Source organism: Podarcis raffonei, chromosome 14 (genome assembly GCF_027172205.1).
Source record: "Podarcis raffonei isolate rPodRaf1 chromosome 14, rPodRaf1.pri, whole genome shotgun sequence".
NCBI classification, from domain to species: domain Eukaryota; kingdom Metazoa; phylum Chordata; class Lepidosauria; order Squamata; family Lacertidae; genus Podarcis; species Podarcis raffonei.
The window spans coordinates 38,201,212-38,221,492 of record NC_070615.1 but is presented as its reverse complement, the minus strand read 5'-3'; the positions used below and the strand labels follow the sequence as shown (position 1 = coordinate 38,221,492).

The 20,281-nt window shown below is 46.0% G+C and overlaps 1 protein-coding gene across 1 annotated transcript in view; it reads right to left on the bottom strand.

Annotated features, from left to right (window-relative positions):
- Positions 1-13,258: 13,258 nt before the first annotated feature.
- Positions 13,259-20,281, bottom strand: part of CPPED1 (calcineurin like phosphoesterase domain containing 1) — a 72,774-nt gene continuing 65,751 nt past the window's right edge. The window contains exon 4 of the mRNA XM_053364278.1: positions 13,259-16,395. Coding sequence (XP_053220253.1) covers positions 16,166-16,395 — 230 coding nt within the window. The 3' untranslated portion in view covers positions 13,259-16,165. The remainder of the gene's footprint in view (positions 16,396-20,281) is intronic.

The following is a 20,281-nucleotide window of genomic DNA, read 5'->3' as shown; positions in this document are numbered from 1 at the left end:
TTAGACACAGCTCCAACCTGTCCTCGGTTGTTTACAACAGCAACACATGCAACAGCTAAGTTAGCAAACTCTTTTGAGTACCTCTTGGGTGGTTGACCCTTTGTAACTCTCTCAGACCTACGTATGAGGTGCTGATCCTCTCTGCTCACTGGTCCAGTCTCAGGACTCTTTGGAGAACCAGTTCCAATGGTAAACAGTGGTTCATCCTTCAGTTGTGAAGGCCTATCTATTGTGTGAGATTTCCTCTCAATGACTGTGACAACTGAGCTCTCCGAGCTATCAGTGTCATCACTTTCATTACAGCTGAAATCAGTGAAATCATCATCATCTGAATCGTCATCAGTGGGAAAAGTGTGTACTATCACTCTCTCCTGTTCAGGAGCACTCTCTAGAAATTTTGTGAGAATCACCTGACCAGATTCAGACAAAATTACTCTGTAGAGACCCTTTTCATACCCCACAAAAATGCCTCTGGCATTCTTTACTCCACCTGGAGCTTCTGTTCTCACATGAGACCCAAAAACCTTGAAATGGGCAACAGAAGGTTTTCTGTGGAACAGTTTCTCAAAAGGAGAACTTCCCAACTCTTTTGAAACCTTTCTCACTTTCGTATAACAGAACGACATTAGAGACTCGGCCCAGTACTCATGTGGCAGATGTGAACTAAGCAATTGCGCTTCCATCCCCTTTTGCAATTCTCTGTTCACCCGTACACAGACACCCCTGTTCCACGCTTCCGCTGAAACAGAAACCTTGTGTCTTATTCCCTTCTTCTGCAGGAACCTTTGGAAATCCTGTAAAAGAAAAATCTGCTTCTCATCTGTGAATAGACAATCAATGTTAGCATCATGCATACTCTTAACTTTGTCACAAAACTCCTGAAACCTCTCCAAGGCTTCCTTTGGCTTTCTCAACACATAAACCCAGACATAGTTAGAGAAATGATCCACACACACAAGATAATATCTTGCATTGCCTCTAGATGGTTCTAGAGGACCAATCACATCAGCATACACCCGCTGAAATGCTCTGTTGACTCCGGTCACCTTCTTGCTCACACCTGCAAGAGAAACTAGGTTAGACACAGATGAATTACATTTCATGTAATCACTTTGTGCAAAAGTCAACAAATAAAGTCCATCCTTCTCCCTGGCTGAAAGAAATAACTCTCCATCTTTGTAGATCTTGCAGCTCTCAGCATTGTAGGACAGTCTCAGTCCTCTCTTTGCAATCTGCGAAACACTCAGCAGATTGAACTTCAATTCAGGAACCAAGTAAACATTGTTTACAGTCAAGTCCAGACTCTTAAGATAGACAGTTCCCACGCCGGCCGCTTCTAGCTCCTGACCATTGGCCTGTGTCACAGTGAAGCTTTGCTTCTTAAACGTTGAAAAGAGTTCTCTGTGTGGGGACATATGAACCGTCGCTGCAGTGTCGATAATAAACACGTTCCCAACATCTGGCGTGGTTCCTTTCGCCATCAAAGCCTTTGCAGGTTCCACCATAGGCTTGGTACGACCTTCGCCTGACGCCTCAGGCTTTGCTGAGCGGCCCTTCGCTCCTTTTGGCTGACGTGGCTTCTTGCAGCTCCGCTGAAGATGCCCAGCCTGTCCGCAATTGTAACACTGGACAACATTCAAAGCTACAGCATCCTTTCCAGTAGCTTCATCGGTGGGGGAATTAGAACTCCGTTCCTCCCTCCCCCTGTCCTTTTCTTCCAGTGCAGCATGCCGGCTGTGTTCATCTAGAACCACGGCATTCAGGGGCACTCCCCCCTTCCTGGCATCCATGCTGAATCCAAGGGTCAGCTTTGCAGTCAATCTCAAGCCAGCTTTCACTTTTCAAGCCAGTAAAACTCCAAAAGTCTCTGTTTACTGCTTCACTGGCAGGCTTGCCCTTGGGCTGTTTTGTTTTCAAAACCCTTGCACAGCTGCGCAGATACACTTTCGATTTCCCAGGCTCTTTTTAGCCATTCTTTAACTGGCAGACGTTGCCTAGCAACCTGCTCAGGACGGAACTCCTTATCTCACCACAGGAATTCCTGGTATGCAAGCCTGCTCTTTCAGAGCTGTTGTTTTTCAAACGCAGCTATTGTGAACCAGACATTAAACCTTTCTGCGTTCACTTTTCTCTCTTGCCCAAAATGCAGCATACCTTTTCTGGGGCTCCGTTGCCTTGAAACACACTCCTCTCGGTGTCCAGCTGTCTGTTTCAGCTTCTGGCTGCAGGCAGACGCTTTTCTTTATCTCCTTAGGTGCAGAGGATGGCAACGATTCATTGACCTCTCACCTCTCATGCAGATTCTCATAGATCAGATAACCATCGGTCTGCTACCAGTTGTCGGTATTCAAGCCAAAAGTCAGAGCCTCCAGCTTAGCTCTTAGTCCAGAGGAATTTGGCCACCCTCCAGGTGCCCGGCTTGAATCCTTATGACCTCCCGTCTGCGACTCCCGGCAAGATAAAAGGAGGTCTCCAATCGGCGATTCTCCTCAACGTGAAGGAGAACACACCACTCCTCCCCCAGGGAGGGGGAATGAGACAGACAGAAATATATCTACATGTCTTTATTTCTGTCTTTCAGCAGTACAGAGAAAACATGTCTGCACACTCTGCTTCCCCACTGCAGAGAGAGAATTAACTCCACCCATGTACTTCCAGTACAGGGTCATGTGCTGCTCTGAGGTAACATCCGGCTCTCAGAGCACTTTACAGACAGTCCCAGTTTCCCACGGGACAATCCAATAACACCCACATCCTGTTTACCATTCCAGCCACCTGGTGCTTGCTTCTGCATTGCTCCTTTTTCGTAACAGTGGGGCAAAGCAGGGCAAGAGAAGGGTGTGGCCTGGAAAGGGAAGATGTGGCTTGGGAGGGGTGTGGCCTGGAGAGGGAAGGTGTGGCCTGGGAGGGGTGTGGCTTGGAGAGGGAAGGTGTGGCTTGGGAGGGGTGTGGCCTGGAGAGGGAAGGTGTGGCCTGGGAGGGGTGTGGCTTAGAGAGGAAAGTGTGGCCTGGGAGGAGTGTGGCCTGGAGAGGGAAGGTGTGGCCTGGGAGGGGTGTGGCTTAGAGAGGAAAGTGTGGCCTGGGAGGGGGGTGGCCTGGAGAGGGAAGGTGTGGCCTGGGAGGGGTGTGGCTTAGAGAGGAAAGTGTGGCCTGGGAGGAGTGTGGCCTGGAGAGGGAAGGTGTGGCCTGGGAGGGGGGTGGCCTGGAGAGGGAAGGTGTGGCCTGGGAGGGGTATGGCCTGGAGAGGGAAGGTGTGGCCTGGGAGGGGTGTGGCCTGGAGAGGGAAGGTGTGGCCTGGGAGGGGTGTGGCCTGGAGAGGGAAGGTGTGGCCTGGGAGGGGTGTGGCTTAGAGGGCAAAGGTGTGGCTTGGGAGGGTGTGTGTCCTGGTGAGAGTTCTGTGGGCTTGATAGAAAGACTGCATTTGGCTGCATGATATCTCTATTCTAAATGAATGACTCTACTATTTCCTTCTTGTCGATGCTGAAGTGGAAAAGCAGCTTAAATTCAGTGACACTCTCCCCCCCCCCCGCAAAACAAGCAAGCTGGCTTTTAAAAACGGTTCAGACTTTTCCATCCAAAAAACCTCCTCCAGCCCTCGCATTCTGTCATGTTCAACGACAAAATGTTTCTGAGCAACGTCTCACCCAGTGTGTACTTGCGTTTGTCCCCACCAAGCAGCAAGAGGAGGCAGGCAATAGGAAGGGATTGTGCCTCTGGTGATGCTAGGAAGCCAGAACACACGCAAGGAGTGCGGTAATCATTGTGAAGCACACCTGTCGGGGGACCTTATTCTTAACGTGGCGTGGAAACGGCATACAGAAAACAAGAAAAGGAAGGATTCGCTAAGGGGGGAAACCATGATGTAAGATGGTTGGTAGGCAGCTGGCGTTGTTCAGGACTTCTGTGAGGAATCCTGTCTGTGCAGGGTCGTTACAAGGCCAGGAAAATGTGCATTGCATTGAAGAAAGAATAAAGCTCACCAAATCAAATGAGCTACCAGAGTGGTTGGAGCTCATTAAGACTGGTAGAATGGAAGGCAGGGAGCCCAGCAGTAGGTGGCGCTAGAGCCAATGTCAGGCAGAGCCAATGAATGCTAGTCCCCCCCCCATCCTCCCTGCAAGGGCAACCCTGAGGCTAAGGAGGAGGGAGCTGATAGCCAGCGCCACTCCTGAGCTGGTTGTAAGTAATAAGGCAGGCCGGGGAGGTCATTTGAGTCTTACTGAACCCCCAGATAACTGGGTCGTTGTCCCAAAGGGATGAAGGCTCTGATGCTGTTGTTGAATTTGTCTTAGGAGGCTGGGCCATTTGGGAAAATGAGGCACTGCCCCACCAACCTCAGTCAGCCCCCACATGCCTGCTTCCTTACGTAAAACCAGTCCATGGGGTGGCACTGGCTGTTAGTTTCTCCCTTAGTCTTGGTGTTGCCCTTGGAGAACTCAGGTGGGAGAAAGAGGATGGGGACAAAAACAGAATGAGTTGGCTCTACGTCTCATTGGCTCTGGCTCCACCTATGTTTGGGCTCCCTGCCTTCACCCCACCAGTCCCAGTGGGCACCAGCTACCACTGCATCTAGAGGGCCACGACTTTTCTGATACATGGATTAGAGAAACTGTAGCTTGGAGTCAGCAATATACAGATTGCATTCATACAAAACGCCAAATTTGAACTCACTGCTTTGGGTCCTACCCTCTAGAGCAGCAGAGAACAAGCCTGACAGCCCTCCAGATATTTGAAGATGGCTCTCATATCACCTCTCCATTCTTCTCTTCTCCAAACTAAACATACCCAACTCCATCAACCGTTCCTCATAAGGCTCAGTTTCTGGGCCCTTTAGCATCTTGGTCACCTTTGCCTGCACACGTTTCAGCTGCTCAATATCCTTCTTCAATTCTGGTGCCCAGAACTGGAAACAGTATTCCAAGTGTGGTTTGACCAAGGCAGAATAGAGTGGTACTATAACTTCCCTTGATCGGGGCACTATACCTCTGTTGATGTAGCTTAGAATTGCACCAGTTTTTCTCCCTGCTTTGCCTTCCCTAAGAATATCTGTATAGTATGAATCCTTAGGAAGAGTTCTGCTTCCATTCATTGTTCCTTTGACACACTTTTCCTGAACCAGTCGTGCACCCCGTGGGACAATTCATCAGGGAGGAGCACCACTGAATTGCCATTGTGCCACACTCTGCTGGAAGGAAGGCTGGGGCAGAAGGGAAACTCAGTTGGGGGATGTGCTTTTAAGCTCCCGCTGAGTGGGAATGCAGCAACTGATATTTCATTGAGAACATTAAAGTAATGAGCACAGGATCTATGTAAGAGGCAGAAGAAATGCCACCGAAGTTTCCTGCTGAGGAACAAATGTACCCACAGGATGCAGTTGATACCTATCAGCTCCTATTAGGGAAGATCTAGAGAAAAAGACCCCCCTCCCCTCTCAGATGAATGGCTCAGGCACGGCAGTCTGTGCTAAGCTAAGGATCAACTGAAGAGAAACACTTGGTGTGCAGACAAGGTGGGTGTTGAGTGGAGTCATAGTGTGCTCAGCATATGCTCGTGCCTGCCTCAGTTCCTTGCTTTAGTTCTATTCAAGCAGTGGGGCCTGCAACAATTTGTTGTAGCACGGAGTGTCCTTGTTCAGAGTCCCACTTGCGCCTCCTCCCTGGATAAAGGTAAAGGTAAAGGGACCCCTGACCATTAGGTCCAGTCGTGACCGACTCTGGGGTTGCGGCGCTCATCTCGCTTTATTGGCCGAGGGAGCCGGCGTACAGCTTCGGGGTCATGTGGCCAGCAAGACTAAGCCGCTTCTGGCGAACCAGAGCAGTGCACGGAAATGCCGTTTACCTTCCCGCCGGAGTGGTACCTATTTATCTACTTGCACTTTGACGTGCTTTCGAACTGCTAGGTTGGTAGGAGCAGGGACCGAGCAACGGGAGCTCACCCTGTTGCGGGGATTCGAACCGCCAACGCTCTGATCGGCAAGCTCTAGGCTCTGCAGTTTAACCCACAGCGCCACCCGCGTCCCTTCCTCCCTGGATACTCCATTGCAATCTGCTCCGTTATTGCATTCCCCGCCCTCACCACCATCGCAGCCAGCATTTTGCCCCCGGCCACGCCCTGCACTATTTTAATTGCTATTTATTGATGCAAGTTCCCCCAACTGATCCCGAAGGCTCCATAAACAGCACAGTCTGGAGGCTTTGTCAACAATGCGTAATTGAATGCGTGTATCTTTCAAGCTCCTTGCGTTCGGCAGTCGTAATTACCACCCTGGCCCTCTTGAAACGGAGACACTCCTGATATTGCATTACAGCATTCAAGCAGCAAATGCAAAGCCAGCTTAGTGCTGGTGTTATCCAAAGCAGCTTATTGATTGCGTTTGCGCTTCCCCCCTGCCCGAAACAAAGCCCGTCTCCCCTTCAGTGGCTCAGACAAAAGGAAAACATACAGATTGAAAGGTCCCTACAGGAAACAGCCTTTGCTGTTTCTGCCGTGAGTTACATCAGCTTGCGTTTAGGGGCACCCGGCGCTGCCTGCTCTTGGTTTGATAAAGGCAGCTGCTTGAGCATAGCTTTAAAATTAGGGGACCCCAAAGGGACAAGGTCTGTTGCAAAGCAGCCAACAAGGGAAGGCGGCTGATCAGAGCAGAGGATGCATGCCGCCGCCGGCAGGGAGCAATTAGCTCTGGGCTACCGCCTTGTGCCAAAATAGGCTGTTGAAATCTTGTCACCGTCAATGCACCCCCTGCTAGGATTGTATTGATGCTCCTACTTAGTCCTACTCAGAGTAGGCCCACTGAAATTAATGGACTCGACTAACTTAGGTTCATTAATTTCAGCAGATCTTCTCGGACATAATTGGATACAACCCTTGATTTGCCCAACACAGCGTATTCCCCAGACCCCTCTGTAAAGAAATGCAGGAAGTGGCCATCATATACCATCAATCCATCTAGCATTGTTCTCACTGAGAGACAGCAGCTCTCCAGTGTTTCAGGAATGGGTTCCTCTGGGATTGAACCTGGGACCTTCTGTGTGCAAAGCGGATGCTCTACCACCAAGCCATGGAAATTAAGCCATGTAATGGAATTATAATAATAATAATAATAATTTATTATTTGTACCCCGCCCATCTGGCTGGGTTTCCCCAGCCACTCTGGGCGGCTTCCATAGAAACCAAAAATACACTAAAATATCACAGATTAAAAACTTCCCTGAACAGGGCTGCCTTAAGATGCCTTCTGAATGTCAGGTAGTTATTTATCGCTTTGACATCTGATGGGAGGGCGTTCCACAGGGCAGGCGCCACTACCGAGAAGGCCCTCTGCCTGGTTCCCTGTAGCTTTGCTTCTCGCAATGAGGGAACCGCCAGAAGGCCCTCGGCGCTGGACCTCAGCATCCGGGCAGAACGATGGGGGTGGAGACGCTCCTTCAGGTATACTGGGCCGAGGCCGTTTAAATGCATACTCTTCCCCTGGTTGCACCTGCTTCTGTTTCTCTCCCTCTGTTGCCTCCCATGTCAAATCTTGGATTGCAAGTGACCTGTCCTCCTGTATAGGGACGAATGAATCTGTCAATTTTGGTTCCTTCACTTCCCCGTTTTTCCAATTTTCAGTTCAGTTCAGCACATTGCTACATCCATTGGCTTAAAAGGAAAAAAAGTTCTGCTGACAATTCACCAGCATTTGGGTGCAGGTTTCTCCTAATATACACATTTTGTGAAGCACTTCCCACTAATTTAATGCACTCTGTGTTATTTTCACTAATGTGTGCATTTCCGTGCACATTAATTGGCTGGAGATCTGAATTGCAAAATTCAGAAAAGTGTGAATTTCACTGTGTTTCGGTTCACGAATTTAGTGTAAAATAGGAAGGTTCACCTTTAAATACGAACCGAATCTTGCTTTTCCCCATCCCTGTTCCTGCAACTTGTATAAGTGTCATGCACACCGATGTCGATCGATCATGTTCATCGGCAAATGAGGCCTGTTTCAAAGGCCACTTTCACACCATACACTGCAAGTGCCACAATATTACTTTAAACCATAATGGCTTCCCCCAAAGAATCTGTTAAAGGCACTCAGAGTTGTAATTTCCTTTCCAGAGCTACAATTCCCAGCTCCGTGAAGAAGGATTGATCATTAAACTGCTCTGGGTGTTGTAGCTCTGGGAAGGGAATAGGGCATGAGTAGGCAAACTAAGGCCTGGGGGCTGGATCCGGCCCAATCGCCTTCTGAATCCGGCCTGTGGGTGGTCCAGGAATCAGCATGTTTTTACATGAGTAGAATGTGTCCTTTTATTTAAAATTTATCTCTGGGTTATTTGTGGGGCCTGCTTGGTGTTTTTGCATGAGAAGAATGTGTGCTTTTATTTAAAATGCATCTTTGGGTTATTTGTGGGGCATAGGAATTTATTCAATTCCCCCCACAAAAAATATAGTCCAGCCCCCCCACAAGGTCTGAGGGACAGTGGATCAGCCCCCTGCTGAAAAAGTTTGCTGACCCCTGGAATAGGGAGTCATCTAATGACTGTGGATTCCTGATTGGCTACAGTTCCAGGATGGAGCCATAGTCGGGTCACGCCTCTTTTTCAGAAACTTCAAGCCTGGGTTACTGGGTGGGGGGATGGTTGGTGGGAATATCAGAGGGGTATGGCTGGCACATATGACCCCTCTTAAGGACTTCCTTATTTGTTTTCCCCAAAGTACTAAAAAGCAAAAGAAAAAAGAGAGAGAGAGAGAGAGAGAGAGAGAGAGAGAGAGAGAGAGAGAAAGCGCCTTTCATACATTAAGAGGTAGTTACAATTATGGGCCCTGTTGGAACGGTGGAAATATCATCTCCACAACATCAAAGGCTCGTTTCCTTAGATGATAATTAGAGCATCTCTGTGGGTGGTCTGTTTCCTAACTTTACTCAGCATGAGCGATTTTGTTCTACATAAACAAACGCGAAGAGGTGCTGTGTGACCACAAGGGCCTCTGCCACTTCCGATTAGTTGAGGCATCAGTATTAATTCCACTAGCTAATTATGCCCGGCAAAGTAAATGTAGCCAACCAAACTTCTTTGTTTTGACTTGGGCTGATGGAAACAGAGTTTGGGGGTCGGAAAGGTGTCTGCAGCTGTGACTAGGGTTAAGAAACTGTCACTCCCACTGAGTGCAAACCTATAGTCTTTCCCCCAACATACAAAGAGAGTTCTTGTTGTTCTTGTTGTTTTTCTCAATGTACTAGGCAAACAGCAGAAATTATGGCTAAGCATAGGAAGTGGTCTTACACCGGGTCTGATGACTTGCATGTCTAGCTTAATGCTGTGAACTGCTGTGGCTCTGGTGAAGAGTCCCCAAAATTTAGGTGCAATTGGTTTGTGCGGGGAGCCACAGAATTGTGGGTTGTGATTAACATAGTACAGTGGTACCTTGGGTTAAGTACTTAATTTGTTTCGGAGGTCCTTTCTTAACCTGAAGCTGTTCTTAACCTGAAGACCACTTTAGCTAATGGGGCCTCCCACTACCGCCATGCCGCTGGTGCGCGATTTCTGTTCTCATTCTGAAGCAAAGTTCTTAACCCGAGGTACTATTTCTGGGTTAGCGGAGTTTGTAACCTGAAGTGTATGTAACCTGAAGCGTATGTAACCCGAGGTACCACTGTATCCTTAGGCCCCAGGCTGAACTCAGTCCTTTAGGCTGGGCATTGACTTCTCTTGTCCACAACATACTATAACAGCGCTTCCTGTTAAATTTAACCCTGCCTAAGCAACAAGCCTTGGTGTGCTACTTTTGTATTTCGGTTGACCTTCAGTCCTGACTTCTTGCTTGCTTTTCGGTCCTGCCTCCAGGCTTTGACCTTCTGAGTTTTGGTTTGCTCCTCCTCCTGTCTTCTGCCTCATCCTTTGGTTGCGTCTTTGGTCCTTCCTTATGGCTTTGTCCTGTTTCTGATGCCCTGGTGCAACTTTCAGTTCCTGTTGCCTGCTAATCAGCTCTTATTCCTCTGTTTTTAAATTTTAAATTCCTCTGTGTTTTAAATTTAAAAAGGGGGAAAGGGAAAACAAATGTGTATGTATACAAAGGGAGAGAGGGAAAAGGTGTGTGTGTGTGTGTGTGTGTGTGTGTGTGTGTGTGTGTGAGAAGACTTTACGTATGAATAGACTCTTATATTAAAGGAGACTTGCAAGGACAGACATTGGCTATTTCTTTATTTCATTCCCAAATTGTATAAATAAGTCTCATCTTTCCATTAATTTATTTTGATGGCTGTTACTAACAGCTTTCTTTTTACGTCAGCTTGGTCACTGGCACTATCCCCCCACTTATCCACTCTGCAATAACTGGAAGATTTTTGGTGGAAAAGACAAACAGTTGCGAAGCAGAGCCCCTTCCGTCAGCTCTGTTCTAAGACAGCCTTCACCAGACTCCTCTACACGAATGGTGTCTTTTCCAGCTGGTCATGATAAGAGCTACCATTCAACTTCAAGAATTGGTGCCTGTGTTTGCTTTCCCCTCCTCCCTCCTCCCTGACTTTTCCTTTCGTGTCATGTCTTTTAGATTGTAATTGTGCAGACAGGAACTCTCTTTCTTTTGATTGATTGCATGTAAGCTGCTGCACTCAGTGGAAATGAATCCCCTGAAACTGGGGCAAAGAACCTCAACCTGGGGGCCAAATGAGTGTTTCACTGGAGTGTTTTTGCCCGACTGGAAGGTGTCCTTCAGCTGCTTCTCTGGACAGAGGCGCATGCATGTGCCTTAAAACTAGCTAACTGTACAGAGATAAAATTTACACCGATGGCTCTGCCCATTTTTGCCTCTGGCCCTGCCCACCAGTGATGTGTGGCCCCTGGGAGCTTGTCAAGAATGGAATGTGGCCCTCAAGCTGGAAGAGGGCCCCCATCTTGCTCTGAATCAATGTGCTCTTCATGTGTCTATCCATGGCACTAAGTGAGGCAGCTAAATGGACCAGTGTACCACAGAGCTCCAGTTGCTAGGGAGGGCTATGGCCCCTATGCCCTGACTTCTGGCTTCCCACGGGCCTCTGATTGGTTACTCTTAGAAATGGGATGTTGGCGCTTCAAGACCTGCCGCTTAATCTTTCAAGGCTCCTCATACGGGTGCACTCTTCCCATTTTGGAGAAAATCTATGCTTCCAGGTGTCATAAGAAAGCTGAAGAGATAGTGCAGGATAGTGCGCACCCCGGAAGTGATCTCTTTCAGCTTCTGTCTTCTGGAAGAAGGTACAGGGTTATAAATACTAGGACTAGCTGCCTGAGGAACAGTTTTTATCCAAATGTGATTTTGGTTTTAAACGCAGTGTAAGGTAGTCTCTGTGGGAGTATATTGTATTTAATTATGGGGTATCAGAGTTTTTAGGGGGTTAACCAGGCTGAGATAGCAGGCTTGTTGGTTTTTGAATGTCTGATGTATATTTTTTCAATTTCATTGTTCTGTATGGGACAATGACAATAAATATTATCGTATTGTATCGTAACACCTCAGCCTCTCGTTTAGAGGCTCCTGAGAGCTCAAAGCTTCCTTTTTTCGAATGAGAAGTTGCTCATTTTTCATAAAATCAGTTGGAACTTCACCCTCCCTCACCCCCCCACCCTCCAAACAACCTAGCAGTTATTAGGACTGTCAATGAGTGACAAATGAGTAAAGTGCTTGCTCACTCTCCCCAATGGGGACTTTTTTCACTGCTCTTAAAGGGCCTTAAAAGGTTACAACTGTGATGAATGCTTTGGGAACATGAAAAAAATATATATATTAAAAATTTTATGCGTAAGCCAAGGTGACCTTTTGTGTATGAGAGCAAAGGCTGGGCTCTGCCTATCATGTTCGCAATGATACCTTTAAAAGGAAGACACACACTTCTGGTTGGCGTCTATGGTAAAAGGATGCTGGATTAGATGAACCTTTGGCCTGATCCTGCAAAGCCCCCCTTCTGCTCCGATTTATGCCATCAAGTTCAAGAAGCAATGGGAAAGAGCCTAGTGGATTTGCCCACCAACGAAGGTTATCAGCACTCTTGCTGGTGAACCAGTCCAATGGGCAGCGCAGTAGCCGTGGCTGTTGATCAGGGGCATTGGTAGGGCATCAAGGCAGGGAGTCCAACAGTAGGTGGCGCCAGAGCCTATGACAGGCAGGACCAACTAATGCCAATTATGTCCCCCTGCTGAGTTCTGCAAGGGAAACAAAGAGATGAAGGAGGAGGAAAGTGACAGCCTGTGCCACCCCCTGGATGGGCTACAACAAAGAAATAGGGCAGGTGGGGGGGGAGGTTGGCTGAGAGCAGATGGAGGTTGTTGGGGGCAGTGCCCAGTTCACCCTGAGGAACCAGTCTCCACAGGAGCAGTGCCAGCAGTCATCTTCATTCGGACAATAGTGTTTTAAAATAAAAGACAATTGGAAATAATAGAACCTCCAGACTTGTAGATAAAAGGTAAAGGGACCCCTGACCATTAGGTCCAGTCGTGGCCGACCCTGGGGTTGCGGTGCTCATCTCACTTTATTGGGCGAGGGAGCCGGCGTACAGCTTCTGGGTCATGTGGCCAGCATGACTAAGCTGCTTCTGGCGAACCAGAGCAGCGCACAGAACGCCGTTTACCTTCCCGCCGGACCGGTACCTATTTATCTACTTGCACTTTGACGTGCTTTCGAACTGCTAGGTTGGCAGGAGCAGGGACCAAGCAACATGAGCTCACCCAGTCGTGGGGATTCAAACCACCGACCTTCTGATTGGCAAGTCCTAGGCTCTGTGGTTTAACCCACAGCGCCACCCGCGTCCCAAACATGTAGATAGTATCCCTCTGAAAACAAGTGGCTAACGTAGCTCCATGGTGCAGCGATAAAACAGTTAACACATTTGCAAAGCTAAGCAGGGCTCAGTATGGTTTCCAATTGGATGGGGGACCACATGTTGCGATTCCTGCAGAGGGTTGGACTAGATGACCCTTAGGGTACCTTCCGATTCTATGATTCTATTTGAGTGTGGCAGTGGGTGGCAGTAGCATTGTGTCCTGCTCGTGAAATTTCTAGAAGCTTCTAGGTGTGATTTGGGATCCTAAAAGACCTTTGCTAAGACCTGGCAGTTTTTCATCTACCAGGGGTGTGGTGCCTTTTACTACAAAAGAATTTTTACACGTTCCCTCTTCGTAAATCAAGAGCGCTCATTATGCCTTTGCACTTTTATCATACTGACTAGACCACATATATTGCAAATGGAGATTTTTATTACTTTTTAAGAGTGCCTGTATAAAAAAAGATCAAAGCCAGGAGATTTCTCACCTCATTTTTTTTTATTGATTTTCCACTCAGGGGGTCAAACAGGTTTAAGGCCAACAGGCAAACAATCATAACCATTCTAAATCCCCCTGAAAAGGGGAAAGAAACTAAAGAAACAAGAACATTTCTTATCATTCACATTAAAAAAAGAAAGATCAAACAGTACCCCATTTGAGTGGCTAAAACTCTCCTGTGTGTTAGAAATATCTGTGGGGAGAGGAGGGATTTGCTGGGTTATACCACCCCCTCTGCCCCATCCCAATCCCCTCTATATCAGTGATCTTCAAACTTTTCAGACCTGGGACACACTTTTAATCCAAATATGTATTTGGGGACCATTTATCCCCTCCATTCTCTCTCCTCCCCATCGCTATTTTTATCTTGATCATGCGGCTGTTTCAACCCATCCTTCCATCAGGATCCAAACCAATATGGGGTCCCAACCCACCAGCTGAAGACCACCAAGCATGGAGGAAACCTTGGACCCTCCAGGCATCATTGAACTCCAACTCTCGTCATCCCTCACTGTTGGCCAAGCTGGCTGGGGCTGATGGGAATAAGAGTCCAACAAGCTCTGGAAGGCCCCAAGTCCTCTGTCTCTGCTCCACAGTGGATAAGGTCTGCAGCGAGAATTGCTTCCCTGTGCATTTCAGAACTCCTTCTACAGATCTTCGCTATGGAGAACACCTGGTCTTGGTGACAGGATTGTAGGAACAGATCCCACTCTCCCTTCAATTTAGGAAGCCTTTAACATCTGGGCGGAGCTAGTGATTCCATTTATTCAATTTGTGTTCTGAGGGATTCAATTTAAAACGGTACAATTAGTTTGGAATGATCACTTGAAGTAGCCGTGTATACATTTCAAAAATACGTCTTCTTCTTTTTTAATGTTGCCATTTCACTTGATAACATATCATCCAGGTTTATAACTGCACTTATATAACCACACACCAAATGTAGGCTGTTATAAAGCACAGGAAGGTGATTTGTTATTCATTGAAAAGTGATTTCACACCAATTTGTAATACCGTTTGTCTGTGAATTCCCTACATACACATATTTTGAAAGCCTGGGAGCCCCAAAAGACACATGGTTTGTGCTGACACAACACACTATATTCCTTAATAAGGAATATACCCATCCCTTAAAATGTGGACTGGTCCCACATAGGAACACGAGAAACCTATTAAACCATAAAAGTGAAAAAAACCACCCACCCACACCCACCAGTTTGGTAGGATTATTAAGCCATCTACAAATAACCCTGGACTCAAAAGACCTCAATTAACCCCATTACTTCATTGAGTAAATACTCCCCCGCCCCCAGCACAGAGTGTGAGTTTGATTTCATTCTTTTAAGAAATCAAAATGTGTAAGAGGAGGAGAAACCAGCAAAAAATAAAAATAAAAAATGGTTTAAACTGATTGTTCCATTGGTTTAAAGGGCAGAGCGCCATGAATTGTATTTCTGAAAATGACTTAGGGCTCTCTAATGGAATTCTAAGTACTCTCACCAAACGAAAATTCCCGGAATTTCTTGGCTGAAGCTGCAAACAGTTAAATTAGCTCACCGCTGATTTAGGTTTGTTTGTAGTGAGGTGGAAATGGCAAGCTCTAAATGATTTCCTTTCAGAGGACTGATTCATGGGTGGTGAATCAGTGTCAAATCGTGCCTACAGTTGAGCACTGCACACACGTGCAGGGCCTACTCAAGCGATCAGCGCAAAAATGCCATAAAGTGAGCATTTAAATGGAAGGCTGTGGAGCGTTGTCTCTTGAGACGTGATTCCCTGGATTCTGGAAATGCCCTCTCTTGTAAGGTCCTGGGGGTCAGAACACAGCACCCAGGTGCAGCTCACCTGGGCAAGCCACCATTTTATATTGCCCACAATCCACTGCTGTGATGGTACACTGGGGAAGTGTGGGAAGTTGCTGCTGCAATAACCACCAGGGCAAGCCCACTGATGTCAAAGAAAGCCATCCAAGGGCACTAGGCCAGGAACCCCTCCACACCCGGAGACAACCCTGCTCTCCGTTCCACTTTAAACAGTCATGGCTCCCCCCAAAGATTCCTGGGAACTGTAGTTTGTTAAGGGTGCTTAGAGGAGACACCCCCTCCTTAGCAGGGAGATACAATTCTCAGAGTGGTTTAACAACCAATCCCTCTTCCCAGGGAACTCTGGGAACCGTAGCTCTGTTAGAGGAATTGGGGGGTGTCTCCTGACAACTCCCAGGACCCTGAACAAACTACAGCTCCCAGGATTCTTTGGGGCAAGCCATGACTGCTAAGTGGCCCGATGCTGCTATAAACGTATAGGAGAGATGGAGCCTCTGTGAGGCATGATAGACCTGTGGCAAATTGCACATGTCAGAGGTGTCTTTCCTTATTAGAAACAGGTATAGAATATTTCCCAGCTTCTTACAGCTGCCCTGTAATTGCATACGTGTACCTAGTATTTGCTTTGAACTGAGGGCAAACCCCTTTCATTCTTCCATTAACGTGGCATTTGGGTTCCCTGCAGCCTCCTGTTGTTTATTAGGCTGTCATGTAGACGGTTGTGCCGTGTGTTTGTTCGCGAGTGCATTTAAGCGCTGCTATAAAAGTGGTTTATTCTAAGAACAGTGCATTCTCAGAATATCTCCTTAATTACAAAATCAATAGCGCTGTCACTACTTTTATAGCACAAGTTAAATTTATACGCACCCTTGACAAGTGAATATAATCCCTCTGACTGCCTGTTTGACTTTGCGACGTTCAGGTGCTTTCTGATTATGATGAGAAATCTTTGCTATGGCCAACTTAAAAAAAAAAAAAAGGAAATCACACAATGCACAGTTCTGATACCTCGCCCTGGGCTGGAGAGGGCTGCCCCCCAAATATTGTGGCAGAGGGAAGAAATGGCTAGTTTTGGTTAAGCAAAGCCGCGATGTCTTTCTCGACCTCTCGATTGCTCAGTTCATTCAAACTGTAGTATTTGTGAACAATCTTCTCGGGAGTGACAGCCACCACCCTTAGCCCATGGGTGTCTTCTCCTAGCTGGCACCCTATGGCAGACGAAATAACCATTTCAATATTTTTGTAGAAGCCACCAGCATTTCGGTGGTAGTGCCCGGAAAACACTGCTTTGACACCTGTTTAAAAGGGGGGAGAAAAAAACCAGTAAACAACAACAACGAACCAACAGAATTCGAAACATCAATTATAGAGGGAAGCACAAGAAAAAATATTAAGTAAAATATAAGAAGTTGTATTTATTTATTTACTTATCTCATTTAAAAAAATATACACTGCTTTATTGTAAAGAGAAAAAATCAAAGCAGTTTACTCAAAGATGAAACAATAAAATCATTGATAAGAAGAATGAATAACAATTGAAGACTTTCTCAAAAGGTTAAAACAACAATAGACTAAAAACAGATCTACCCTCACATCAACTTTCTAAACATCTAGGTAGGCGTGTCTAAACAAAAATGTTTTTAGCAGGCGCCAAAAGGAGTGCAGTGAAGGTGTGTGTGTGTTATCAAGAGTCAGGGAGTTCCAAAGTTTAGAGTTTAGATCTTACAAAAAAACCAGTATCAAAGCAACCACTATAAAGCCTCCTTTTCCATGTAAAGTTTCTGAAGGAATGGGCCTCCACAGATAATCTTAATAATCGGGCAGATTCACAAATGAGATGTTATCTTATGATCCCCCCCCAAAAAAAACCATTTAGGGCAGCTGACTTATGCCTTACTGGGTCGGTGGACACATTTGCAATGCTGAGAAAGTGACGTGGGTGCCAGTCACAAAATGGCTTCCCTGGGGGCGTGGCCTAACGAAAAAGAGCTGCTGTAAGGACATGGCAGAATGGCTGCTACATCTTAAAAAGCAGGAAAAGGGATGGGAACACAAAATAGTACAGGCCTGCCCCACATCAAGGGAGGAAAAGGCCGCTGTATTCAGTCCCACAAAGCCTCCTTTGTGGGCATCCAATCCTGGCATGAAATATGGTCATACTTAAGGAGGCAATATGCTGTGAAACCAGAAACTGGGCAGGAAGAGGAAACAGTCTCTGATGTATTGCAGATTTCTGAGGGGATATTTACTGAAACCTTTCGAGAGCACCATAGGCGTCACTGGCATTTATGCTGGCTTCCGCAGGCGCTGAACTGGCAACCCCTGATTTAGGGCTTTACTCTAAGGCCTTTTAATTTTTTTTACAAGTAAGATTATTCCCTTAATTTCATTTGTTGACCAAAGAAAGGTTGAAAAGAATACGTTAATTCGGAGAGAAGTGTTGCACAAGATAATATGCATTATGTCAATTTAGGCAATATCCTTACGGCTTTGTTTACGAGTGCCAATAAAAACGGCATGTAATTTAAGCATGAATACACTCTTTTTTTTACAGTTAATTGTTACTAATGCAAACTGATTTCGGTTTAATAGAAATTGCTCGGGATGCATTGCCATTTCGAGATGGGGAATTAAGGGAAAAAACAGCAGCATCTCACAAACAGGCTGAACAAAAACAAAAGCTTTTGGCTGCAAGGCTGTAACAAATTTCCTTGGCCTCGATTTCAATCCTATGCTCTTCCATGAAGCTGGCAGGCAGCGGTACCTTTATCAGATGCTCAGCAAGGTCATTCTTCTTGTTTTTGTTATTATTGAGGGTCCTATCCAATACAGAACTAAGTTCAAGTCTCTTAGCGGCATACCTGCTCCACTTGCAAAACGTTTTGTGCCAAAGGAACGCCGTTCCACAAGAATTATGAGTGGAGATCTGCCCCCAATATTGTATTTCATCAATAAAAACCAAATAAGGCAATAGCTCTTAAAGCTTGTATTGGAGAGCTGTTGTATGCCACTATTCATCATCCTCAGCCCCGAAAATCACAATACACAGCGTGGCTTATCTACAAAAGGGAGATAAGGGCAGTGAGCTACATCATAACATGGTTCATAATAATTTACATACACCATGGGAATGGTGTTTCTAGGACCAAGGTGAAACTGTGAAGCTCCCTTGTTATTTTTGCTATTGGATACTGTATGTTGCTTAAGTACGGTAATCTTATATTCACAGTATTGACGTGAGTTTCTTTTGCAGGTTATTATATCTGCTATTGTTTTGGTATGTTATTATGGAATGGTTTTTGTACGTTTTTTTTGGAACGTAGGCCTGTTCTCTGCTTTGAGCATTTTGTGTGTGTGTGGAAAAGCGGTATACAAAAAATAATAATGAATGAACAAAAATACATAGGAAGCATTTGGGTGACGTTGTTGCACAACGGATTGGCCACTGTGCTGTGCAATGGGTTTCCATTAGCAAGAGTACAGACCTACAATTGTCTGGCAACTCATGAGCAAGCAATCCCCAGAACTCCTTTACTACCAGCAGCTAGGAAGCCACAGTATATGAGGTCTCCCTCTTGAGGCTTCCAGTTGATAAAAACAACACAGGTCTCTGCTTCCTCTAGTTCCCCTCCTTGCTCCCCAAACTTGACCTTGGCTTGCTTGGACTATGCTGAGCTTTGAACCTGGCTTTCTAGATCCGGCATAGGCAAACTCCGGCCCTCCAGATGTTTGAGACTACAATTCCCATCATCCCTAGCTAACAGGGACAGTGGTCAGGGATGATGGGAATTGTAGTCCCAAACATCTGGAGGGCCGGAGTTTGCCTATGCCTGTTCTAGATGAAATGTTTCAGCAAAAGGCTTTTACCTCTTTGGACCAAAAGCCCCAACCCCAAGGACACACCCTGGAGCACAGCTATGATGGGGACAGATTCTTGCCCTGGAGAGCCACCACCAATCAAAAGTAGGAAAATTGCTAAAAGACACCCCTATTCCCCTCACAGAGCTATAATTCCCAGAGGGGTTAAACCAGTGAACTCTGTGGAAGGGAGTAGGGGCCTCAGCAGCCTCAACATATTACAATTCCCAGGATTTTTTGGGTGAAGCCACACGATTTGAAGTGGGACAACAGTACTTTAAATGTATGGTGCAGATGGAGCCTTGGTTTAAGACTGGGATTAATGAAGGGAGGCAGTCTTGCCTAATCCAAGTCATTTAGGTAGGGTTGCCATTTAGGTAGGAATTTTCCAGGAAATGGTGTCTGGACAAAAATTGCTGAAATGTCTGGGAAAATCCGGATGCATTGCAACCCATGTCAGTAGTGTAGATTTTGGTGAAGTTATTAATATTGCAGTTGTTGTATAAGAGATTATGATGATGACTGGAATGTAATTGAAATGAATACTACCATATTTTGGAATGCAGAAATAAAGAAAACCATCAAACCATTAATTCTAGGATGTGGAGGGCCACCTAAATTATATAATTCAGTATTTGAAGGCTTGGTATTATTAATTGTATTATAAATTGGTATTGTTATATATTATTGGATTGTAATTGAAAACTAATAAAAATGATTATTTTTTAAAAAGCTCCAATTTTGCCTTAAAAGAGCTCAACAACTTTTGTGTCTGGATCTTCACCTCTTGAAATATGGCAACCCTATTTTGGGCTTATAGGTAGTAACGGGCTCTTTGAACTGAGCCTGGGAACAACACAGAAGCCATTGCAGCTAAAAACACCACCACTGGACTCATATGCACCATAAAGCTGATCTCAGTCAACACTTTGCTTGCTGCCAATCTAATGTCCAATTCAATTTTTGCCAAATGCCACATTTCCTTCAGGTTCCCAATAACACTGTCAACTCCCCTAACGAGCTCGCTTTTATTGCGACGGCTTCTTAATTATTAGTGACTCCACTTACTGAAGACTGAGCGAGACAGGCCACTCATAATGATGCCGTTTGACAAAAGAGGTGTGTGTGTGTGTGTGTGTGTGTGGAGAATCACTTTCATTTCCTGATGGTTTAATTGTGTGTGAGAGAGAAAGACAGAATGACTGCCAGACAACCGAACGTTCACATCCCGACATCAAAGTGACTTCCCCTCCAATTTATTTATTTAAAAGCATTTCCAAACTGCTTAACATTTAAATATCCTGGCAGTGTATGGAACAACAA